Genomic DNA, 25,809 nt, shown 5'->3' on the forward strand with positions numbered 1-25,809 from the left:
TAGCTTGTGATATTTCGTATTTTCATTTCACAAGCTTAACATTTGGGCCTTAGAGGATGGTACAAAATTTGGTTTTATCATAGGAACTACTAGTACTTTTCTCGTCTTAAGTAGATGATGTATGATACCTTATAATAGTTAATTGCAAAAAAAAATTTTTGCTTCTCAACGATACAACAGTTGGTCCTAAATCGTTCCCAGTGCTTTTATTTTCATTTCAATACAGTAAGTTCATTAAAGTGCTGAAATGTATCTTGAAATTCGACTGATTTCCCTGTTTATTAAAAATTTCCCTTTTTATTATTGTCGATGGAAATCATCGGGCATGAAGGAATAACATACAAACATGTCCATCATTCGTTTGCTTTAAATGTTTATCTTCCAATTGAATCTCCCTCTTTTTTCCGGTTTTTTTTTTTGTTTTGTTTGTTTGTTTTTTTGGTTTTTTTTTTGTTATGCTTTTTTTTTTTTTGGGGGGGGGGGGGGGTTGCAGCCCGGTAGCTGTATAAATGTTTATTACTGTCATATTTTTTTTCCATTTTGTTTTTTTTAGGGGGGGGGACGAAATCAAAGGTTTTGTTTATCATCAACATTTTAACTTCCTCGTTATATAGACGGAATTAATGTCAACACTAATAGTGAAGGTCAAGGTTATAGATATATGACCTTGGTTTGAAGTTTCAGGTCATTTAACATATTCAATGTCAATTTAAAATCATTGTGGTTAAATATGGTGATTTGTTAACTGTCAAATGTGAGTGCACAGAGATGTATATACTGTATAACGTATATATATTTGAAAGATTTTGTTCGTTTTTAAAACGAATTGTCATGTTGTAAATTTTGAATTTCTGAGTGGGTGTAAATACAAAACATGACAAGTGTTGTCATGCTGTGTTGTCATGTTGTAATGTAAATTGCATTTACATCTACCCAGTAAATTCAAACTTACAACGTGACAGAATTCTGACCCCGTGATTTTTACCCTGTAGATTGATGATCTGTGCGTACAATGGTAATCGATGTCAGTTACACTGAATTCCTCTGTATACTTTTCGAATCACGTCATATTACATGTCTTTATGTTTATAATATAAGAAAATTAAATAATTATGCGAGTCGCAATTCAAATGCCTCTAAAGATTCCCCGCAGTTAGAAATTGTATTTTATACCAACGAAAATTGCATTTTAGGACACTTAAAACTGGATTTTTACGGCGTCGAGTTTATTAGCTCGACAAACTTAGATTCTGTGGTGTTTTTTTCATTGCCAGACTTATGGCATTTTAGTTGATAAGAATTACATGTACATTGTATGTATATTACATGGTATAATGTCATTAGATATTGTATATTTCTCATTTTAAAAATAATATTTTATATAACTCATATCATATTTCTGTTGATATGTATAACTGTGATTTTTTTTTTCTCTGCACTTAATTTGAGTGGATTCAATTATTTCAGTGCCCCTTCTCCTACTCGACCATTTTGTGTGATGAAAACGTGGATAATGATCAAGGGACGACAACTCTAATTTGATAGAGTTTTTAAAATATAATGGTACTTAAGATAGTTATTTGTGATACGTTCTACATGGTTTAAATTTTTAAATACATTGTTCTTGGTATTTTTTAAAGCTTTCTTCGGTGTTTTCGATCGCTGTAGTTCACACAGTTTTTGTTGTTGGAATACTGAAGATTTGACTGATTTCATTTTTTCATTAGTGGGTATTATCAGATGATTTAATCGATGTTTATATCTGTAATAATTGATATTATGTTTATGGAAAATAAAATCAATTTTATAAACAACTTTTTTAGGACACCGTTCTTTATATTGATATACATGTGTAAAATAGTTCGATCAGTAATTAATGAAAAGTTAGTCAAAACATGCATGCTCACTACTATGTTGGACCAATGAAATTGTGTGTTACATATTATGGATTTCAACCAATCAAGTTCCGATTAAGAAACCTCGCCCAAGGCCGGTTTTGGCCAATGAAATTTCGTGATACATGTAAAATCGAATTTGAAAACTTTAAACCGGTGAAAGTATTTCTAATTATAATGTACTTTAATCCACATTAATATCGACAGATGCCCCATACCACCTTAAGAGCAGACGTGATCTGCAAGTCGACTCGCATTTTAAAGTCATGTACTGTATCAGCTTATCAGTTGCAATCCATACACTTTATCACCAGTACTCCTTCTTTACTAGTAGTTATACATGTATTTACATTTTGTATTTAAGAGAATAATCTATAATTGTTGGTATCCAGCCAGTGAAATTATCGCAAAGAGTTCATGAATCGTCACTCTACGGACTTACACTGGCCTTATACTTCCAAGTAGCTTAAGTTACCATGGTAACCTTTAGGTATATATTTGATGACCGATAATGCACTCGCTACTTTCGGTCGGTCGGTCGGCCGTGATCAAATCCAATAAAGCCCAAAGGACTTTATGGCTAGATTTGATCAGGCCCGAACGTAATTGATCACCTCATAATATTCAAACTTAAAATGATTCCTAATCACTTACATTCATATCATTTTCAGCAAATGCCAACTGATCAATTAAAATCTAACTATTGACATATTTCGTATCATTATGTAAACCCCGCATGCGCATTAAAATTATGAGATCTTAATCGTTTTCCATTGGGCCATCTGGTTTATTTTTTGCGAAAATGAAAACGATCTCAAAATGTTGTTTGAACTTAAAACCTCGAAGGTTATTCTGCAACACTCACTAAAAATCGTACTTTATTTCTTGAATATACATGTATTGGCTTGGATTCTGTTCTATGACAGTAAAACCATAAAGTCGCTGTACATTTTCTAATTTATGGTAACAATAAAAGAGTGTTATAGAGGGGTTTTTTAACAAATAGATGATTTAATGAGCTTACCCTTACTTGTATTTAAAAATTTTGTACATATATACTAGTTTTAGATCAACACCATGTAAGATCGAGTCAAAATTCGGTGGTCACGCATAGTCACGGGTATATTATGAATACTTTACAGTTTGATATACTTTGATGAGTTAAAAAAGCCTGACAACATTTATTTGTTGCTATGCGGTTCCGTGCGTTGCCATGGTAACATAGGGTAAAGATGTCAAAATGGTATTTTAATGCTTATTTGAGAACACATTTTGAGTAATGTCAACAATTAGGGGTATCCAGGGTAAAATATATCATTTAAAAAATTGCCATTTTTCAGAGAAAGAAAATTACACACAAATGACGGAGAAAGGATAAGTTTTAAAGTGTTTCAATGGTAACTAAAAAGAATTTTAAAATATATATGATTTCTTCGTTTAATTTGAAATTAAAATGGTAATCTTGATTTTTTTTTTTACTGAGTATACTGAGTATTATGATTTTGCATTACAGATTTTGAAAGTTGAGACCGTTGCAATGATAACTGAAAAAATTAAAAAGTTTTAATATTTTGAGGCATTATTTATTATTTAGGGAATGAATTTAATAATTATTTGTTTTATACGATATTAAATGTTTTGAGGCAGTTTACGCTTTATTAACTGCGAAGAAATCGCGCTACAACCAGAATTAATTTTTTTTTAGTATAAAATAGTTTATTATTATTGAAAATTTATTATGTCCTCAACTTTTTAGCAACATGAAAAAAATCTTTTTTCTCTTCCAAAAATATTTGCCGTTGCTATGAACTTTTTAAAAAGTAAGAATTTCTGTGTGATTTTCTATGTTACTTTAATTTTCATATTAACAACACTTCAGTGTTACATAACAAAGCTTTTTGTAGTATATATGATGAAAATTTAAGTAGATCAATATACCAATTTAAAGGTTTTGTTTCGGCATGTTTTTGATTGTTAATATTAGTGGGCAAAACCTTTTGATAAAACTTCAATGTAGGTGAGATTTACCATGGCAACGGTTATCCCTATAGCAACAAATTTTTGTGTTTTACTCACACATTTATTGCATGATTGTGTGGGAAATATGAAGATTAATTTTATCCCCCCCCCCCAAAGAAAAATCATATTTCCCGAGGCCAACGCCCGAGGAAATATGATTTTTCTTGGGGAATACATCTTCATATTTCCGGAACGTTCATGCAATAAATTGTTTATTATACCGAACGACATGCGATAATTTAGAATTCATTAATATCAGTTTTTCATCGTTTTTCCATTCTAGTAAAGCACTACCGTGGTTAGTGTTTACCGGTTTCTTTCTAGAACAGTTTCTGAAATAAAAAGGATTTAAAACGATTTTTAAATAGAATTAATCATTTAATTGCATCGTATGCTCATCCTAGGGATTTTCTATGAGCATGGAATGAAAATTCGAGGGGGTGAAATATAATCGAAGAATATGAAATAATTATGAAGTTTTATTGCCCTATAGCTGGCACGTGATTGTCTAGAACCAGTCAGATGTCGCGTTATGTTGAATAATCATACTGAGGTATAATAATAATGTGTATCCATGTATGGAATATTAAGATAATCGGTTAATTACTACGCGTTGTCAGATCCGTATATCTATAAATCAATCTTTGATTCCTAGATCAGTTATTGCCTGACGTCATACAAGTTGGGTCAACTCATTCTTTTACGTAAAAGCTATCGATGGAAAAGTTTTAAATTGTAAAATAGTCATATAATCATGCAGCGCTTTGATGTTTTAATAAGACTTTATAGGCCTACATGTAGGTCAATCATGAATGATTATTGCGCAATCGGCAAGGAACACTTTTCATGAAACTGTCATAGGCCTACAAGGAAGATACCTACAACTTTTTTGTTCATTGCTTCGTAGACATGCAGCCCAGTTCTAAAAATGAGCTGTGTTTACCTGTATAATTTAAATGCCTCGAATATTCGTGCTAGTCAGTGGCACGTTTGTTGTGCGTCGAAACAGAACATGCACGGGTTAATAGGAAAAACAAACGTATTTATCTGGGTCAAGGTCGTCTGGTTGTTTCGTCAATACACACTAAACTAACCAACGTCAACACATAGGTCTAGTTTTGCCCAGATTATCAACGAGGAAGGTTCGCTAAATATACGGCTGAAAACTTTACAAGAAAAAAAGAATTTTGTAAAAGTGTTATTTTATTTTTAGACGAATTTATTGGAAAAACTATCCATCTTTCTTAGAAACGACAATTTGTGAATGATGGAAATTTCCGATACAGGAGGAATGGAGAAAATGATGTACACCGACCCTAAAACGATCGTTCCCCCTAAAAACTTGGACGAGTTAATAGAAGAACTGCACAAAGTGTTTGACAGTGACCATGTGAACGTTGAATATGTGACGGAGTTGATGGCCTCGTACAAAAGTAACCCAAAAGATTGGAAGAAATTCGCCATCTTCGACCTCCATAGGTAAACACATTTTTTTTGGGGGGGGGGGGGGGTGGTCATTTTTCAAGTAAAAATTCTTTACATCTTTTCAATATATGAACTTAAATATTATAGACTGAACATATTATAATTTGAAAAAAATAACATTCATTTTATTATGAGGAAACATTATAAATGCATTTTGATAAATTATGTATAATTAAGTGGCATGCAGTGGATGCCACTTTTATGAAAAGCAGACTGGTTTTAATGACAGTCTAGGGTTTGTGGGACAATTAAAAATAAAATATAGATATGTTATGTAATTTGTAAATGGCTTACATGTGTCATAAGACTGTACCAGAATGGAAGGTCATAGTAAACCTGTCTCTCTTTTAATATCACTTTATTTAACATTTAAATTTGGATAAAGCATGAGGACAAAAAAAAAAAATGTAAATTCTTATTGTTTCGGCTTGTATTTCAAAAAAGGGAAGGAATAGAGGTCAAACTATGCAGATTTAAAAAAAAAAAAACGTCTTTGAGGCATGAGGTGGACAGTCCATTATTATCTAAGGTCATAAATAGAATTGATTATGAAATTTGTATCATATTTTGCAGATATACGAGGAACTTGGTGGACGCAGGGAACGGAAAGTTCAATCTGATGGTGTTGTGTTGGAACACATCACAGGGGTCAGCCATCCACGACCACGCAAACGCTCACTGTTTCATGAAAGTGCTGGACGGCCACTCGCAAGAGGAACTGTTTGAATGGCCGACCGGGAGCGTGGATGACGGGGAAATGAAGTCAAAAGGGAAAAAGTTGTACGAGAGGGATCAAGTGGCCTATATCAGTGGTGAGTTTCGAAAATTTTGATGATCTGCGTGAAACAATGGTTGCATTTATTAATGCACTGTGACAATGTACCACTGCCTGCTTTTAGACAGTAAATATATATGAGAAGGGAGGGTTTGATAATTCCAGACGTAACCAAAAAAAAAGTTTGCTTTTTGCAAAATGTTTTACAGTGAATAATCTAGAATGCTCTGACATCCTCTGCATTTCATAAACCTCTGTCTTTACAAGCTGATTTTCCTTTTTCTTTTTTTTTGTGCAGATACTATTGGTCTTCATCGAGTGGAAAACCCCAGCCACTCCGACACATCGGTCACACTTCATCTGTACTCTCCACCCTTCAGCGAGTGTCAGAGCTTCGACGAGAGAACGGGAAATGCTCGCAAGGTTCAAGTCACATTCTGGAGCCAGTTTGGAAAGCGAACACCATGTGTAAGTGTCTGTGTAGAAAATAATCAGGTTATGTGTAATTTCATTTTGGGAGAGACAGACAGACAGAGAGATTATCAGATACAAAGTCTGGGGAGAGAGAGAGAGTTGAACATTTTCAGAGATACAGTTGGGAGGAAAAAGACTTGTAGGTTATCAAATTCAGGGGGGGGGGGGATAGGGGACAGAATAGCAGATTTTTAGAAAGACGAGAGAGAGAGAGAGAGAGAGAGAGAGAGAGAGAGATGAGATGAGGGGATTAGAACAAGGAAGTGAAAGAGAGGAAACGATAATAGGAGAATCAGTTTTTTAGATAATGATTTGTTTTGATTAGAAAACTACATAGGAAATCCTGAGTATAGCTGTGGTTAAATTAATGAGACATCATACATCCACTTTAAAGTATATTGTAAATTTCTAGAAATTTTGTGGTGTTGGTGATAAACCATTTTTAAAAAACGCATTTTTTTTTTTTGGCTCTCTTTCGAAACAAAATACAAGTATTGGATTAAAAGCAAATGTAATATTATAAGTCATTTTTAAACAAGGATAATCATTTCTGGCGGAGACTAAACATGATAAAAATTCCTTAAGAGGAACTGTTGTAAAGGGATTTTGAAGTATAGATTATAAGAATATATAATTAAATCATTCACTTAGCACTTTTTGGAATAATGAATAACTCGTATAAATTTTCTTTCTCTTTTTTAAGGGGGTATGGGGGGGGGGACGCAGGGTGGTTTTGTGTTAGATAGGTTGATACACAAAGCTGCAAAGATTTTGATTTTATAGGGTTGTTGATGTTACACACTTGAAAATGTTACACGAAAGTTGAACTTGCTCCAAGTCTTAAGCTTTGAGAATTAGTTGAGAGAGCTCATTATTAAGACATTACCTATTATCCTTACTACTTGTTACCTTAATTATATTTTCTTATAATACTGGTGACAGAACTCTGTATTTCATAATTTGAGTAGCTTTGCAGCAGTTTTAGATTTACTAATTTAGTAAATTATGAATTCAGTGTTTTTAAGCTACACAGTACCAGAATTATGTTGATTGAATGAATCCATTTTATTTTTCATCAACAGGCAAAGTTACCAAGTTCCTGTGTTCCTGAGAACAATTAAACCTTCTACCATTGAAGAGTTACACAAAAGGTGAACAACTCCTGAGTAATCACCTGTGTGTTACTTCGAACATTGTGCAAGGAAACCAAAAGAAATGAAGAGCAGATACATTGCGACTTGTGTCAGAACAAAATATTGCAAACCTTTGTATAAACTGGTGTTAAAATTAGGAATTTAAAAAGAAAAGGGATGCTTTAAAATGTTTTCAGTTGCAATGTTATATTTGCTTTAAGAAGCCACAAATATGCATAGCAATGAATTTTTTGTTGCATTATTTTTTATTTGATTCTGTGTTGAATCTAAAAGTAGATTTGTTTTTGAAGATGTACCGTATGTAATCAGAGTGTATACAACATTTAAAAATGTGGTCACTTAACTTGAAGGCTTTAACATCATATCTATCTATTAATATGCTTGCAAATGTATATATAACTCAAAGAGTATTATTACATGTATTCCGGAACTTTTGTTGTTAAGATTTGTTAGCTATTTTTACTCTAAACCTGTTTTTTTGTGTACAAGGGTAAATGAACTTCATTAATCTTTATGAAAGCTTTGTATGTAAATGTACAACAAATTTATTTTTGTTCATTTCTATTTTTCTTTTATTTTACACTAAGTGGGTATATTTTAAATTTTCTAATGGAACTTTGATTTCCTCTCTCTGTCTCTGTCTGTCTGTCTCTCTCTCTCAGTGCTGTAACAGTTTGGTTTTAAAATTAGAATATGGTAGAAGTAGGCGTAATATGTGGCTTAGATGTGGTGCACAATTTTTAGTAGATATTTGCATTAATTGGTGTCATCTTGCAGTTTGACTGCAACTTTAACCTGACTATTTGGGTACATGCACTCGGTATTAAAATATAACCAATTGAAAGACGGATCCCAGAGAGGTCCCTTAAAGGGGGATTTTTTGGCACGAACTCCCAAATATCCTTTGACATTGGTACTCAAGAGTGATGTTTCATTCAGTGACTCTTCTTGAATATGTTCCTTAAGAATGATGAATCTTATGTAAACTTTCATATTGACAATATTTATGCTATATAAAGCTAATTTCAGGTTAATATGTATGTTCTTTATCTACCTTTTTTATGACACAGGTATTTTTGTTGGCATTTTGATTTGCTCAAACTTTATATGAATGTTAAATTAAAGAAATATAAAAACACTATGTATAGGTCATGTTTTTCAAATGAATTCTTGTAGTAACTGATAAATATGCGATCTGTACTCTTATTATGATACATACGGTATACAAATTCTTATTATGATACATACGGTATACAAACTCTTATTATGATACATACGGTTTACAAACTCTTATTATGATACATACGGTTTACAAACTCTTATTATGATACATACGGTATACAAACTCTTATTATGATACATACGGTATACAAACTCTTATTATGATACATACGGTATATACAAACTCTAATTATGATACATACGGTATACAAACTCTTATTATGATACATACGGTATACAAACTCTTATTATGATACATACGGTATATACAAACTCTTATTATGATACATACGGTACACAAACTCTTATTATGATACATACGGTATACAAACTCTTATTATGATACATACGGTATACAAACTCTTATTATGATACATACGGTATACAAACTCTTATTATGATACATACGGTATACAAACTCTTATTATGATGAATATGACATCTGTGCTCATTATTATTAATACTGTATCAATTCTTAAGGCAGCTGCAAAAAAAACAAAAAATGGAATACTCTCTCTTGTTTAAACAATTAAGCCCCCCCCCCCGATGCTACGTGTCTGAAATAAGATTTGTCAAACTTATGCACAGAATGAATGATGTGGGAAGATTTCATTTCATTTTATACTTCATTGTTCTATCTGTAAGTTTTCAAAACATACTGTAGATTCCTTATTTTACGCGAGTACTTAATTCCGTGTTACACCGGTTTTCCATCAAAGTGCCAGAACGCTGAAATTTTATCATAGTTTCATGTAGTTTACATATGTCCAAAAATTAAAAGCGAGGTTTTAAAATTCGCGAGACAGGCTTCTCGCGATTTTACGCGGAATATAATTTCCTCACGTTTAATTAGGAATTTACAGTATGTGTTTCATGATTTAACAAGATATCATTGGTTTATTGTTGATCATTACTGTGGTTTCATCAATATTCATTGAATACCAATTTTCGATCGTTGATTTGGTTAAGTTCATCCTTGAAATTAAATATTCATTGAACTGCAATTTTTACTTATATTTTGTATTGATAGGGTCATTGGCCACGAATTTACGTATCCTTGAAACTGTGATTTTCACTTTATCCACAAAAATTGACACCCTTGAATATTAATGAAACCACAGTATACAACACGAGTCGACAGTATCTTTTTTTTCTCAGTTCACCTTCACTTTATTCAAATTTGGAAATTAATGAAATCCAATTTAGATGTCAGAATAAGTTACGCTTTTATTTTTTTTTTTTACCTTTGTGTCTCTGAAACAGTTTTACATGTACGTGATATTCCAAAAATCACAAACATGAATTGACTTTTTCATTCCAGATCGAAGCTTACAGAAGTTGAAATTTTCAATTTTTAATTATTTAAATACTGTGGTTTCATCAATATTCATTGAATACCAATTTTCATGGATTTCGTTGTCTAGTTGATCCACGAAATTAAATGTTCATTGAAGAGCAATTTTTATTAACATTTTGTATTGATAGGGTCATCGGCCACGAATTTACGTATTCTTGAAACTGTGATTTTCACTTTATCCACGAAAATTGATGCCCTTGAAAATTAATGAAACCACAGTAGCTGGTGAAATCCCTGTCTCCCATTGTTTATTTTTTTTTAGGGTTTCATTACACTGTTTTTTAACAATTGATCAAACCGTTTTTGTTGGAAAAAAATATTCTTTTGTATGTATTTAAAATGTTAAACGAAAAATTGATGGTACAGCTTTCTCATGTTAAATTCAAAAAATTCTTACGACGTAAGAAAGTTAAGTTTACATTAAAAAAAATTGTTGTTTTTCTTCACGTGTCATATGATACATGCAGGATATATAAATAAAGTTATGCGCTGAATGAAAAGTTTCATTGTTTGTTATTTATTTACTTGACATTTTATAATAATGATGGATCCAGAAAATGAAATGCGCATTATGACCCACTTGAAGCATGAAAAGACCCTCAATATTTTAACTGGCAATTGTTCAAAAATCTTTCTATGTACAAAACTAGGAGTACATGTAGTTGGAGAAAGAATAATCCCTTGGATGATTTTCATCAAAGATTTAATAACTCGATCAAATTCTGATGAGGGTTTAATAATTCCATCACTCCAACCAAACACAGGAGTTACAAGGGTTTCTGACCCTTGTTTCTACATATATGTCTCTTCTATTTCTAAAACTTGGTTATAAGTGCAGGAAACCTGTGTCTGTTCTGAAACAAAGTTAACAGTACCAATCAGACCCAACCTAACTTTTAATTAGAGTAAACCCCAACAAAACCCCAGGTTTACTTTACTTTCTGGGTTTACTCCAGATTTACGTTTTGAAAATTTGGGTCCACTTGGGGTTTACTTTGGGTTTACTCGGGGGTTTACTTTGAATTTACTCAAGAATTGTTCTTGTGGTCAACTGTACGCATTGAAGTGTGAAGCAGACCTGTATTTTATCTTACCATCTCACTGCCTGTAATTCCTCCCCATTGTGTTTTCCCAATACACATGTAGCGTCTGCTTTCAGGGTATACTTCTGATCGGGGTTTACTCACTGTGTCCACTCTAGGTTTACTTTAGGTTTACTCTGGGTCCAGTAAACCCAGGGTTTACGTTCTGTTAGGTTGGGTCTGATCGGTACTGCACATGGACAGAACCTTGTCTATGCTTCTACCAATGTCTGTTCTATATAACTAACGGTATATTCCAGATAAGATATTAGTAGTGGTTAAATGGTCTATAACCCTCATTACCCTTGTTTCGAAAGAGATATATAGCTGGTGACCTCCATAACCTTTGTAACCCTGCTTCAGAAGAGTTAGGGTTGGTAACATTCATAAACCCTTGTAACCCTGTTTCAGAAGTTTGTAACTCTTGTAACCATATTTCAAAAGAGAAATGGCTGGTAATATTTTAAAATAACCCTTGTAACCCTGTTTCAGAAGAGATAGGATTGGTAACATTTGTAAATCCTTGTAACCCTGTCTCAGAAGAGATATGGTTGGTAACATTCGTAAACCCTTGAAACCATGTCTCAGAAGAGAGATGGTTGGTAACATTTGTATCTCATGTAACAATGTTTCAAAAGAGAAATGGCTGGTAACATTCATAACCCTTGTTACCCTGTCTCAGAAGAGATAGGGTTGGAAACCTTTGTAAAAATCACCATTACATCTGGGTTACAAAATTACAACAGAGAAACTGGTCTTTTTACTTGCTACATTATATATGTTCATTATGATTTCATAAAATTCTTACGGTACATGCAAGACAAAATTGAAGTAAGATTTGCAATTTGTGAGAAGTGCTTTTTGTGATTCTACACAGATATTATCAGTCCATTGTGCTTTTATATTATCCCCATCCATATGATTAGGATTTTACAATGTATAGTAGCTGGTATATCTAGTGCCTAATTTTCTCAGACATTCAATTCAGTGTGAGCTTCCATTCAAACACATTGTGAAACTTTTTATAAAAACATAAAAAGCAATGCTTAAATATTTTAAACATTTATTAAAAGTTAATTTGTTCTCAAAGTACAACATATACATGTAATTTCACTTCCCATTCATAGCAACATTGAGTTTTTATCATATGCTGCATCCATAACATTCTTTATCCCCCCCCCCCCACTCTTTTAAAAAAAAGATTTTGAACAAATTAGAAATGCAGCGTGTGTATAACCCCTACTTTATATCAATGAAGGACACAAATTATAGTTTAATCCTCATTCTCCTTAAAAAAAATTTAAATATCTTTTCCCTCATGTAATAATAGAATTGGTCAAAGATCTTGTATGGGTTTACAAATGTACATATGACAACCATGCATACACGTGAAACACAATTAATGATGACAATATTATTTTGTTTGTCAAACAAATGGAGTTAGCTCTTTAGAATGTTGGGAAGGTCCGGCAGTTTCATGTCCTTGATTTTCTGGGGTAGGTTCATGTCTTTGACGGCGGAAACGGCTCGAGCTGGGGCCGCAATGATTCCAGCCTAAAAATAGAAATGATGTAATTGAAATTTTGACACAAAAACGAATTTGACTTGTGTCATTTATAATACAGATTTGGACCAACATAGAGGTATTATTTGTACAGAATTGAAGCTACTTAGAGGTAGGATATTGACAGAATCAATAAGAGATGTCCAGTACTTGAAGTACCAGGTATACATCGTTTATATACTGTAAATTCCTTATTAAACGCAAGGAATTAAAATCCACATGAAATCGTCCTTGTGGATTTTAAAAACTCGCTTTTATTTTTCAGACAGTTTTGAGCTACATGAAATTATATATAACCAAAAATGATATTTGAGATTCTATATTCTTGCAATTTGATGCAAAACAGTGGAACCGCGGAATTAAGTACTCACGTAAAATAAGCAATTTACAGTATCTAAATAACTGATCCTACTTGATGGTTGTATATACATGTATTTAGAATCTATCCTATTTAGAAGCGGAATATAGATAAACAGAATAAAATCTATCTATGGTAGCAAAGTTGAATCATTAAAATTTAATCAAAACATGTGGATTTTTATAGTAACCCTGAACTCATAACTTGATTAATATATTGTACCCTACTCATTATAACATGTACAAGTTATTCATCAACTCCCTTTGACAATTGTTTATTGTCAAATTACATGTGATTGTCTTATTATTTTAAAACAAAAGCAAAAACACCAAAACAAAACTATTAGTCAACTCACATAAATCAAAAAGGATTTATTGTTTTAACAAATCCAGTATAATTCTGATTAATTCAGTATATGTATATTGATTCTTGGGAAAATATATTTGAATCTCTGTTTTTAATTTAATGCAAGATAGACCTAAATAATTACTGGTACCGGTACATGTAATTGTAAAATCATTTCCAGAATAATAAAAAAATCAAAACATCTTGTGAATCTACATCGTATTTTATTTCTATTAAAATATTTGGACCACACAAACACAAACTTGTTAGTTTAGATTAAATCAAGTACATAGTATATTTTTATTATGGAGGGTTTTCCTTCAATTCTATTTCTATATAATTAGAACCATTTCAACAAGAGCTTGGACTTTGGGTAGTTGTGTCAAACAGCAACGTGACATAGGCCTGTCTATATTTCATTGCTATCCACTTAGCTATGGCTCTTTGAAATCAACAAGGTTTATCTGGCATTTGAACTAAGACGACGCAATGCATGCATATTTTGCTTGAAACCAGAGTCATTTTTAACTTGTTTTGAAGCAAGAAGTACTTAGTTAAGTCATACTGAAAGTCCAAGGTCTTTATAAAATGGTTCTAACAGTGTACTGTTGGTTTGGAGCCTAGCTGATTTCTATACAGATTTAACATTGTTTTTAGCTCACCTGAACCGAAGGTTCAAGTGAGCTTTTCTGATCACCCGTTGTCCGTCGTCCGTCCGTCCGTCCGTCCGTCCGTCTGTCCGTCCGTCTGTAAACTTTTCACATTTTCAACTTCTTCTCAAAAACCACTGGGCCAAATTTAACCAAATTTGGTACAAAGCATTCTTATGGAAAGGGGGTTATAAATTGTTAAAATAAAGGGCACAGCCCTTTTCAAAAGGGAGATAATTGCGAAACAGTAAGTTTAGGGTGCATGTCTTTAAAAATCTTCTTCTCAAGAACCACGGCACCAGAAATGCCAATATTTACACAAAAGCTTGTATATATAGTGAAAATTCTAAATTGTAAAAATCGTGACCCTCGGACCAAAACTGGGGCCCCAGGCGGGGTTCAAAGTTTAACATAGAAATACATAGCAAAATGTTTTAAAAATCTTCTTCTCAAGAACCACTGCACCAGAAATGCCAATATTTACACAAAAGCTTTTATATATAGTGAAGATTTTAAATTGTAAAAATGGTGACCCTCGGACCAAAACTGGGGCCCCAGGCGGGGTTCAAAGTTTAACATAGAACAACATATGGAAAATGTTTAAAAAATCTTCTTCTCAAGAACCACTGCACCAGAAATGCCAATATTTACACAAAAACTTGTATATATAGTGAAGATTCTAAATTGTAAAAATCGTGACCCTCGGACCAAAACTGGGGCCCCAGGCGGGGTTCAAAGTTTAACATAGAAATACATAGGAAAATTTTTTAAAAATCTTCTCCTCAAGAACCACTGCACCAGAAATGCCAATATTTACACAAAAGCTTGTATACATAGTGAAGATTCTAAATTGTAAAAATCGTGACCCTCGGACCAAAACTGGGGCCCCAGGCGGGGTTCAAAGTTTAACATAGAAATACATAGGAAAATGTTTAAAAATCTTCTTCTCAAGAACCACTGCACCAGAAATGCCAATACATACACAAAAGGTTGTATACATAGTGAAGATTGTAAAAATCGTGACCCCCGAACAAAAAGTGGGGCCCCAGTAGGGGTTTAGATTTTAACATATGTAGGAAAATGTTTTAAAATCTTCTTCTCAAGAACTATAGTGCAACTGTTTGGGATATTACTATGCATACATGTACATCCTTAAATAATGTAGATTCAAAAAATTGTAACTCCCGGACAATTGATGGGCACCAAGAGGGGTTCAAAATTTAAACATTTTAAAAAACATAAAGGAAAAGTTTAAAAATTTTCTTCTCAAGAACTACAATGTTTTAGTTTGTGGAATTTCTATGCATGCATCCTTCGCTTATGTAGATTCCTAATTGATAAAATCGTGACCCCCGGACCAATACTGGGGCCCCAAGATGGGGTCAAAATTTATCAAAGAAATATAAAGGTAACATGTTAAAAATCTTCTTCTCGAGAACTACAATGCTTCAGTTTGTGAGATTACTATCATGCATGCAACCTTGGATAATGAAGGTTCGACAGTTTTAAAATATTGACCCCTGGACTAATACTAGAGACCAAAGATGGGTTTAAAGTTAAATGTAGAAATACCGGTATATATGGAAAATGTTTAAAAATCTTCTTTTCGAGAACTACAATGCATTAATTTGTCAGATAACTACGTCAGCACCCTCAAATAGTGTAGATTCGAAATTATAAAAGCCGTGATCTCAATCTAATACTGGGGCCCCAAGAGGTATTCAAAGTTTAGCATAGAAATATAGAGGGAAAATGTTGAAAAATCTTTTTCTAGGGAACTATAATGCTTCAGCTTGTGAGATAACTAGGCAAGCATCCTTAAATAATGTAGATTCCAAATAATTAAAACTTTAGCACTGGACTAATACTGTGGCCCCAAGAGGGGTTCAAAGTTTAACATAGAAAGATATATTGAACATGTTTTTAAAAAGTTTTTCTCGAGAACTATAATGCTACAGTTTGTGAGATTACTATGCAAGGATCCTCAAATTGTGTAAACTCTAATGTAGTGGAACCAAGAGTTATCTTTCTTGTGTTCTGTACAGTCTGAGAGTTATTCCTCTTGAAGTGGAACTCTGCTATGTTCAGTTTTTCAGGTTGTGTACGTGCGGTCCCACCGCAGTGCTTCACATTTTCATTCCTATGTTACTATTTATGTTGTTCAAGCCAACCATAAACCTCGGACCATAACTGGGTCCCCAGAAAGGGGTTCAATGTTTAAAATAGAAAAAGCATATGCTACGAAATGTAATGTTACAAGGAACTGCTGTTCAGGTGAGCGATGTGGCCCATGGGCCTCTTGTTTAACATTAGTTTTCTCATGTTTCTACTGTAAATTCCTTATATTACGCGAGTACTTAATTCCACGATCCCGCTGGTTTGTATCAAATCGCGAGAATATAAAATCGCGAACGTTGAACTTTTCCATATTTCTTATAGTTTTCAACTCTCAGAAAATAATTGCGATATTTTAAAATCCGCGAAGGACGCTTCTCGCAATTTTACGCGGATATTAATTCCTCGCGTTTAATTAGGAATTTATAGTATTTATCCTAACCAAGATTTTTTTGTTGATCGTTGTAATTGAGCTTTAAAGTTTTTATGCTATCTCCTCATGCTTCACACCGAATCATTGGTGAAAAAAAAACCCTACCAGTTATTTTTTCTAAGAATTACGGTAATATTTTTGCTTTTTTCACCACCTTTTTTATATTGCACTTTCTATAATAGGTAAAAATTTATACCTGGTGTTGTTTGATACTAGAAACTTTTTTAGCCCCCAAAAAAAGAGAGCCACAAATGAAATATGTTACAGATCTACGTTACTTCATTTTCACTTACACTGTAACAGACGAAAATAAACAAATGTTTGGCAAAAATGTATCTCATTGATCAAAGAAATCTTGACTAACGTTCTGAACATCAAAACATGATCGTTGAATTACCGGTATAGACTGTTAATACTATTATAGATTTTATACCAGGAAAAACAGCACTGCAGGTAAGCAGGAAGTTCACACATTTGATAATCTTTAGAAAAATGTAATTTAGTTAAAGCAATATGAGCTGTATTTTTTAGAATTTTATTTTGCTGCAAAAACCTACTAGTATGATAAGTCTGCCTGTAACTTAAACTTTTATGATAAATGAGATTTGTAAAAATCATTAATTTTTGTCAGGAGAAAGATTTCACTTATAAGGAATATATATAGCAGATAATTTTTTGTACAGGACGACAATAATTCAATTTTGCTCCAATTCAGACTTCTTAATGGCTTTTCCCACAAAAACAGAGCTCACAGAATTTAAAAACAATGACATTTTTGTCATTGTAGTAGAAAATAACATTTCTTTTTAAAAAAATTTCACTTGAAAATTGGAGCTCATATTGCTTTAAAATCCTATTTTGGTAACAATTTTAAAAGAAATTACTTGTTAGATATAGATATATGTATGATAAGTTTTTGATTTGTGCCATGGTGGTTAATAAAAATATTATAAGTTTACTTAGCTTTTAAAAAATGTTAAAAGAAAATATATCTATGAGTGGAAATCACACAGCAAAAATGGTCAGGTTAAATTCATCACAGCATTAAAAGCCACCCATTATCTGCAATTTGTTCGTTTAGATTTTAAGTTAAGCGATTGAGTGCAGAAATCCAAAAATTACTTCACAATAATCCTTTTGACTTTAGATTCCAGGGTCCAAATCCCTTAATTAAAGAAAATATGAACCCATCTTAAATAATCTTATTAAAATTAGAACTTCCATCGGTTTTGATCCGTCACGTGGAAGATCTCTGCGCATCAAAAACCAGTGTGCAAATGAAAGTTTTGATTTTAATTAGATTGCATCATAATGAAATTGTTTGTTTGTCCTCTCCTAAACGGATGTTGAAACACTATAAATAGTGGCTCAATGATAAGGGAAATCATTTTTTTGCTCAGAGAACTACATTTGATATGGCCAAAAATTTTCATCCCCCCTCCCATTTTTACCAACTATACAGAGAATGTCTATTTATTTACAAAAGGCTTCTTAAAAGCCGACATTATCCATCAAATATTCATATTTTGCCTTCAAAAGCATAAATATCAGGTCTGAATATGGTATGTACCATTTTCATGCCATGTTTTTGTTCATATACCAAATGGTATTTGAGCAAGCATGAACTTTCCTGGGCCAAACCTTCAGAAAACACCCATTTTCTGCTCCAAAACATTGATTTATAAAGATCAAATGATATTTATGATGGCATTTCTACATTGTGACATCATAAGCTTTAAATTTACATGTACATATTTACAGACTTACATTCATTATGATTTTAGAATTTTAACCTTTATAAAACTTTTTTTTTGGGGGGGGGGGGGGGGGGGGGAATACATAATATTTCAACTAGTCCTTTGCCCAAGAATTGAATTTTAAAACATTATGCTTTATAGACTGTTGATAAAAATATTTGAGTTGGGTACTTTTTTCGCCAGTCAAACAAGAGAAGGTAAACAAACAGTTTTTTTGGAAAGGTGATTTAATATCACTTATTTACATTAATTTTCATTAAGCTTCTTATTTTCAAGCAATTTGATGGTCGTTAGATGTTATGATCAATAAGTGATAATAATGCTTGAACTTGAACTTAATGGATGGCCTTGACCCTTACTTTGACCATGACTTTTGACCTTGGCTTTAAAAAGAGCTTACCTCTGATTTTTCTAGCTTGCTCTGTTCCTCAATTCTGGTGAGAATTTCTGACATATTGGTCTCTAAAACCATTCCTCCCATCACTAACTCCGAGAGAATATTATGGACCTGTGGTTAAAAAAGGCAAGCATAAACACATGGACAGCAAAAATTCTATACCTGTGATGGTTAAGTTTCAATGTGTCTATCCATTCTCTCTCTAACTCTCTCTCTCTCACTCTCTCTCTCTTTTGTTTCCTCTCTCTCTTCTTTCATCTCCTCTCTCTTTATCCCTTTCTCCTTCCTTTCATCTCCCTTTATCTTTCTCTCTCTCTCCTTTCATCTCTCTCACCTCTATCCCTCAATCCTTCCTTCTCTCTCTCTCTCTCTCTCTCTCTCTCTCTCTCTCTCTCTCTCTCTATCTCTCTCTCTCTCTCTCTCTCTCTCAACTTTACCTTGTCCACATGAAAAATGAGATCCAACTCACAAACATTCTCAAAGCATTTGTCCAGCGTTTCAACAAACACCTGAAATAACAACAAGCTGAGTTAAATGCATATTCATATTAGCTTGTTTGACTGATATTGATTTTTCAACAGATTAGCATGGATTTGAATATATATGCAGTTTTTTTTACAAAAAGACACCTATCCTTATACATATATGCATGTCCTTAAGCAATATAGCAGAAGCCGCTTTCTGCCAAAAACGCTTTTGATACACAGTCAAATGTTAATTAACAGTTCTAAGAAATATCAGACTACGAAGTTTGCCGTAATGTAATTTATGTATCAACAACAGTCCTTGAAACGTTCTACTTTCCCACTAAAATGGTGATCGAATGGTGAGCTCATGCCGAGCAAACGACAGTTAAACATTCGAAAGAACTGAGGCAATTTCAACAGAGGAGGCACTCGCAGGTTCCAGGTAAAAGTAATTTTGCAAAGCGCTCGCAAGTGCTTGCTCTGTTGAACATGCCTCGGTTTAAGTTTACTTTAAAAGGTGTGTACAGTGGAGCCTCACTTATCCGGACACTTTTGTCCCCAGGCCAAATCGTCCGGATAGGTGAAGCATCCGGATATCTGAATTGTGATATTTACCTTTAATATTTATGGAAACATAACTCATAAATTAACTATACAATTAAATATTTTGATTGCCATAAGCACTACAAAAAAAGTTTAGATTTTTTTAAAATTAACAAAACAAAATATTGTTAAAAACATTATTTAAGGTATGTTTTTCCAAAGGAAACCAAGCACTACATTCTTCAAGGCAACACATGTACATGTGCATAACAATCACTGTATTAAACCGATAATTTAATTCCATTTGCATAACAAAGCGAAGAGAAGAAAGTCGGTGTTCCACTTTACACTGACAATTCTTTTTCTTCAAGCTAGCGGTGATCGCAAGTCTCGCTCTCTTGGCTGGTGGTGTTGACATGTTTGAAGCTGCTCAACATTTGATGATTGAAAATGGGTGAAAATCTGTATATATTCCCTTATTGATAATTGTCCAAGCTATTTTTTCATTGACAGAACTTACCCAAGCTAATTTTACGTATCCATCTTTCTATAGAGTTAATTGCACCCAAGCGATATTTACAAGGAGCGTGAACACTCATCAACGCCATGTTTGGCATAAATTATTATTACACTGTTAATTGAACACACGCTATAAAATTAATGTCGATACCCTGAACATCCCAAGCGGTCTTAATAACTATCGTAAACAGAACTCAAATTATCAAATATTTCATTTCAATTACGTTTTAAAATGAATAGGCGTACGAACGATCTAATCACACTACGATTAATAGAATTTTAATTCAATCAATAGATGACTTTTTTAAACACAAATTAAACAATTTTCATGACATTTTAATCAAACAATAACTGTTCATAAATTAAATGGTGACAATTAAACATGTCGCATCCATGGTTATCGTTATATCCTCGGGCGAGTACATAGCGTGACACAGGTGACCCCGATTACCGGACGAAGGCATTGTTTAAAACCAACAACCAGTGTCAGATGTTTTTACATCAATTTGCACTTGCGCATAAAAACTTGTGTGCCCCCGAACACTTAAATGTGACCGTCCGGTTAAATGAGGTAAAATTTAAAGGAAAACTGTATTATGTGGTAAAATTTGACCGTCCGGATCCGGAACGCGGAATTCCGGATAAACGAGACAAATTATTGTGTAAAAATTCCGTTCCAAATAAAAATAGACCGGAAAGTGAAGCGTCCGCATATCTGGCGTCCGGATATCTGAGGCTCCACTGTATAAGCATAGGAGAGTTTCATGCTTAGATTAAATATCCATCAACATTTTTAAAATCAAAAGATGGGGTACCGTATTTTATGCTTTAAAGAATTCTCAATATGCATGGAAGTAATTCCAAAGGCAAAATTCAGTCAAAGATATGTCTCGTCTTCTAAATTCTTACCGGTAATTAAAAATATATACCAGCCATACAAAGGGAAGTTAATCTTCATATTTTAATAACAAATTACACTTAAGGTGGTATGGGACACCTCCATGTTGTGACGTGTTATTTATCAAAATAAATAATAAAATCAAGTGTAATATTATAAATCATGTAAATAGTTTCTTTCCCAAAATAAATACTTAACAACCTGGTGCAGTGGGTTAGAGAGATCACTATGAATCTGTTAGTCACTAGTTTGAATCCCGCTGGGGATTTTAAAATTTTTATTTTTCCAAATATTTTTAAAACATATTTTTTGGTTAAATATTGTAAAGTTTGACAATTCTAAACCAGTGAAAGCAAATGATCCAAGGGTATCAAGGTTTCACACTAAATCATGAACAGCACTTCTAACCAGTAACAAAATTATGGAGAAAATCGCAAAATCCTTTATCATTACCTGGTAAATTGATTAAAATCATATCTTAAATATAAGAAACCTTTCCATCTAAATTAGTAAATATGTTTACCAACTTTTATTCAGAAGCAGAAACATTTTTCCATAATCTTGACCACATTGTCATGCCACAAATCAGTCTTTCCTTTTTGCTTACATCATTAACTTAAAACGATGATTATCCTATTTTGTTTCAAATAATTTGTTATCAACTGCGAGTTTCCAAAGAAATAACTTAAATGAACTTTTCGTTTTTGTGTTTGTGCATACCGACCTGTATTAAATCAAGAATTCCGAGTTCACTCTCAGATGAATCCACACAGAACACAAAGAACAGAGTAGCATAATGGCGGTAGATGATTTTATAATCGGAACCTCCTATCAACCTACAAAAAAAACAATAATAAATTAATCTTAAATTTTCAAAATGTCAAATTAATTCAAAAGTTGTATCAGTATCATTTACATATGCAGGTATCAGACTGTGGTCAACATTGACAAGTTATAAGCATGATTTCAAAATGAATCAATTCCAGCATATCTTTAGAGCACTGCATTAAATCTTTACAATTCTATCTAAATGGGTATGGTCACGATTTTGGTCAATTTTAATTTTTCTTTTTTTGTTGTTTACAATGCCTTAGTAAGGTATTTCTAATGATCAACCAAAATTTGAGTGTTAGTTGTAGACTTAGAACCATTTTAACAAGGCCTTGGACTTTGGGTAGTTGTGTCAAACAGCAATGTGACATAGGCCTGTCTATTTCATTGCTGGCCACTCAGCCATGGCTGTTTGAAATCAACAGGATTTGTCTGGCTTTTGAGCTAAAACTACGCAACTGGTGCATATTTCACTTGATACCGCATCATTTTTAACTTGTTTTGACGCAAGAAATAGATAGCTACGTCCTACCGAAAGTCCAAGGTCTTGTTAAAATGGTTCTAAGTGCTCACAGTTCTTTGTTAAGTAAGTAACAGAGACACTTATTGCCTCTGCTGGGGTTTCAACCAACATCCCCTGGCATGCAAATCCAGCACTCTACCGATCAAGCTAAAGGGTAATCCCACTAGCCAGAGCTAGTAGGAGTGCCATATATTACCTGACTCTACCAAATGTAAACAAGGCTTGTGCCATGTTTTTATTTAACATTAGTTCAATATACCGTAAAAAAGTTCCTTTTCAAGCTGATTTTTCTATCTGCTGATTAGTTTCGAACATAAATATACAGTTCCTAGCATATTCATTTTAGGTCTAAAACTGGAAAATTCAAAAAGTAAACAAAAACAAAACCTGAGCTTTGTTTACATAGCAAAGAATTGCAAGCTCTGTATCTCACTTATTACTGGACTAATCACACTCAAGTATTAATTATTACTTACTACATGTACTACAGCATTTCGAACAATGAAAACAAGTCCATAAAAGTTAGACGTGCTCAGTTTTAATCTCAGTCTCAATTTTCCACTATATATTCCTTTTGTAAAAGTGCATGAGACTGAGATCAAAAGTGAGTTCATCTAAGTTTAATGGTCCTGGGGCCAGAAAAATAAGTTTTGACCCAAATCATGACCATGCCAAACAAGTATTCAATACACATGTATAATCTGACTTTCTGATTGAATAATCACTTTAAAAATTTTCTTTGTTTTAGCAGCACTCAAACTACTAGTCACAAAGAATAACTATTTACCAGTAAATTAATCTAAATGCATTGTGAGCAACAGATACAGATCCTGAGGCATGCTACTACACAACTTGCCTGCTACACTTGTGCTATGCACTCACCAAAACGGTTAACATAAAACACTATACTCTGCCCCAAGTTTTTGCTTCCACCACTTTTTGCTTGATATTTCAATAATAGTAAATACCTTTGTGCTCAAACCACGTTCATCCACTAATATGAAAAATGTCCAGATTATCTGTTTTAAAACGGGGCCGCTTCAGGTTTTTAATACACATCCCGAAATTGAAAGTCTACGGAGATTTTGCATTGCATCAGCCATTAATAAGCCCGGATGATAACGTTAAAAATTACCCGAGTTCTTTCGAATGGAGAAAAGATGTAAACATTTCCCATTATAATCTCCGTAAGAAAATTGTTTTCGTTCCTGTGAAATTTTATGAGTGAAAAGGGATAATTTTTCAATGAAGATATCTTGGATATACTCCCTTTCATCGCTTTCAATTGTATTTCTTTCAGACTGAGAGGTATGTGTATTTTTATTAAAAATCATCAAAAATTGATGGAAGCAATAACTTGGGACACACTATAATAAATTCTGGTATTGTAGTACAGCTTCAGGATCTGTAATTTTATTCAACATTAACACCTACGTTCCTCCTTCCAGGAAATTGCACACATTGTCATCCCGCTTGGATACCAGATGAAAAGTCTCTCTAATGATTTGTTGCTGGAGATCTTCTGGCTGTGCACACAAAAAAAACCCAAACCATTAATCTTATTTATAAGCTTTCTTAGTCAATGTCTACACTGCATATTCAATCAGAACTTATTAAGATGATAAATTTAAACTGCTGTGTACAACCTCCAAACAAATTTAAAAGATTCTGTATTTGAACTTGTTACTTTTTAGTATAAAACTTCCCCACCACCTGACCTCTCAATATTGACAACAGCACATGATGACACTGTCACTTACGAAATATTGGTAGAACTTTGAAAGCCTAGGCTTCCCGTGGTTGTTAAAAACAAGAATAGCCTTAATCATGATCGTTGTGTCTTTCTCATCTCATTTTTGTTGATAAATACACACATACACAGATATTGCAGAGCAAACTGGGGCCCTTGAGGGGGGAGTTGACGTTGAGACCGGAAGTGTATCTAAATAACATCGATCGGTCTTCATCGGACAAACTCTTCTTTTTGGTATATGGATAGATTCGTCCCTCAAACAAAAGAGCTGAATGTTTTTACGCCCCAAACATTATTTGTATCCGCCGGTTGCCACAGGTTAAAAACATTAAGCATTATGACATTTTTTTAAAATCTAATTTGAAAACAGATAACAAGAAAGATATCAATTTCACTTGAACTCTTATCGTGCTAAAACATTTTTTTAATGGTAAAAAAATCAATAATTTATCTATGATATCATAATACGAAGGAAATAAACTGAAAAAAGTAATTTTATTTCCCTAATACCTTATATTTCACCAGAATTAATCAATATATTTTTGGATGTAAATTTTCATATGATCCATGATTTAAAATGTATACTGCGTAGTAGAATATGTATTTGTAGTCTTGATCGAATTGAACCCTGAGAGCATGGAGAGCGAATTCATTTAAAGATTCGCCGTTTACTGTTGTTGTTTGAACTTGAATTGGGAGTTTTCTATATTATTTTCTATATATATAGCTGTAAATTTAGTTCAGAGCTACAGTTTTGTACATGCACCCCCACCCCCTTCCCTAAAAAAAAAATGCATTCCCAAGAGCATATGTCAGTTTTAAGACGATACTTTAAAATCTCAGTACGTACTGCATATCTGTCCTTCCGTTTTTGTTGGGTTTTTTTAATTTTTTTTTTTTTTTTTTTTTTTTTTTTTTTTTGGTCAGAGACAAATGTTATTCATGTCTCTGGTTCTGTTTTTATTTTGTTTTGTTTTTGTTTTTGTTTTGTTTTTCTTTTTGGGGGGGGGGGGGGTGGGGGCTAAAATTTCAACTGATTAAATTCGAGCTTCACAGCTTTAATGATCGGTTTAAAATTTTGTGTGGTTGATTTCTTGAATCAAAATCTTGAAAACATAAAATTTGCATCTGCAACAGATATTACTGAGCAATGATCTTTAAATGTTATTTTCGTTATTTTCAACTCTTACTTTG

At 33.1% G+C, this 25,809-nt stretch overlaps 2 protein-coding genes across 3 annotated transcripts; one reads left to right on the forward strand and one right to left on the reverse strand.

Annotated features, from left to right (window-relative positions):
• The first annotated feature begins 4,962 nt into the window (after positions 1 to 4,962).
• On the forward strand, positions 4,963 to 9,751 carry LOC128172871 (cysteine dioxygenase type 1-like). Its single transcript, XM_052838580.1, has 4 exons — positions 4,963 to 5,393; positions 5,973 to 6,211; positions 6,473 to 6,642; positions 7,731 to 9,751. The coding sequence occupies exons 1-4, from the start codon at positions 5,179 to 5,181 to the stop codon at positions 7,767 to 7,769; spliced, it is 663 nt and encodes a 220-aa protein (XP_052694540.1). The 5' UTR covers positions 4,963 to 5,178; the 3' UTR covers positions 7,770 to 9,751.
• Positions 9,752 to 12,512: 2,761 nt separating this feature from the next.
• On the reverse strand, positions 12,513 to 24,813 carry LOC128173504 (AP-3 complex subunit sigma-1-like). Of its 2 annotated transcripts, XM_052839202.1 has the most exons (7): positions 24,623 to 24,813; positions 24,297 to 24,388; positions 22,233 to 22,344; positions 19,519 to 19,590; positions 19,085 to 19,192; positions 18,050 to 18,092; positions 12,513 to 13,016 (listed from the first exon to the last, which is right to left on the reverse strand). In XM_052839202.1, exons 1-6 carry the CDS (start codon positions 24,689 to 24,691, stop codon positions 18,051 to 18,053), a joined length of 495 nt encoding a protein of 164 aa, XP_052695162.1. In that variant the 5' UTR covers positions 24,692 to 24,813; the 3' UTR covers positions 12,513 to 13,016; position 18,050. The 2 variants fall into 2 exon arrangements, with proteins under 2 accessions (XP_052695162.1, XP_052695161.1); XM_052839201.1 differs by lacking the exon at positions 18,050 to 18,092 and having other exon boundaries at positions 24,623 to 24,812.
• Positions 24,814 to 25,809: the final 996 nt, after the last annotated feature.

This window comes from Crassostrea angulata, chromosome 2 (assembly GCF_025612915.1).
Source record: "Crassostrea angulata isolate pt1a10 chromosome 2, ASM2561291v2, whole genome shotgun sequence".
Lineage (NCBI taxonomy): Eukaryota > Metazoa > Mollusca > Bivalvia > Ostreida > Ostreidae > Magallana > Magallana angulata.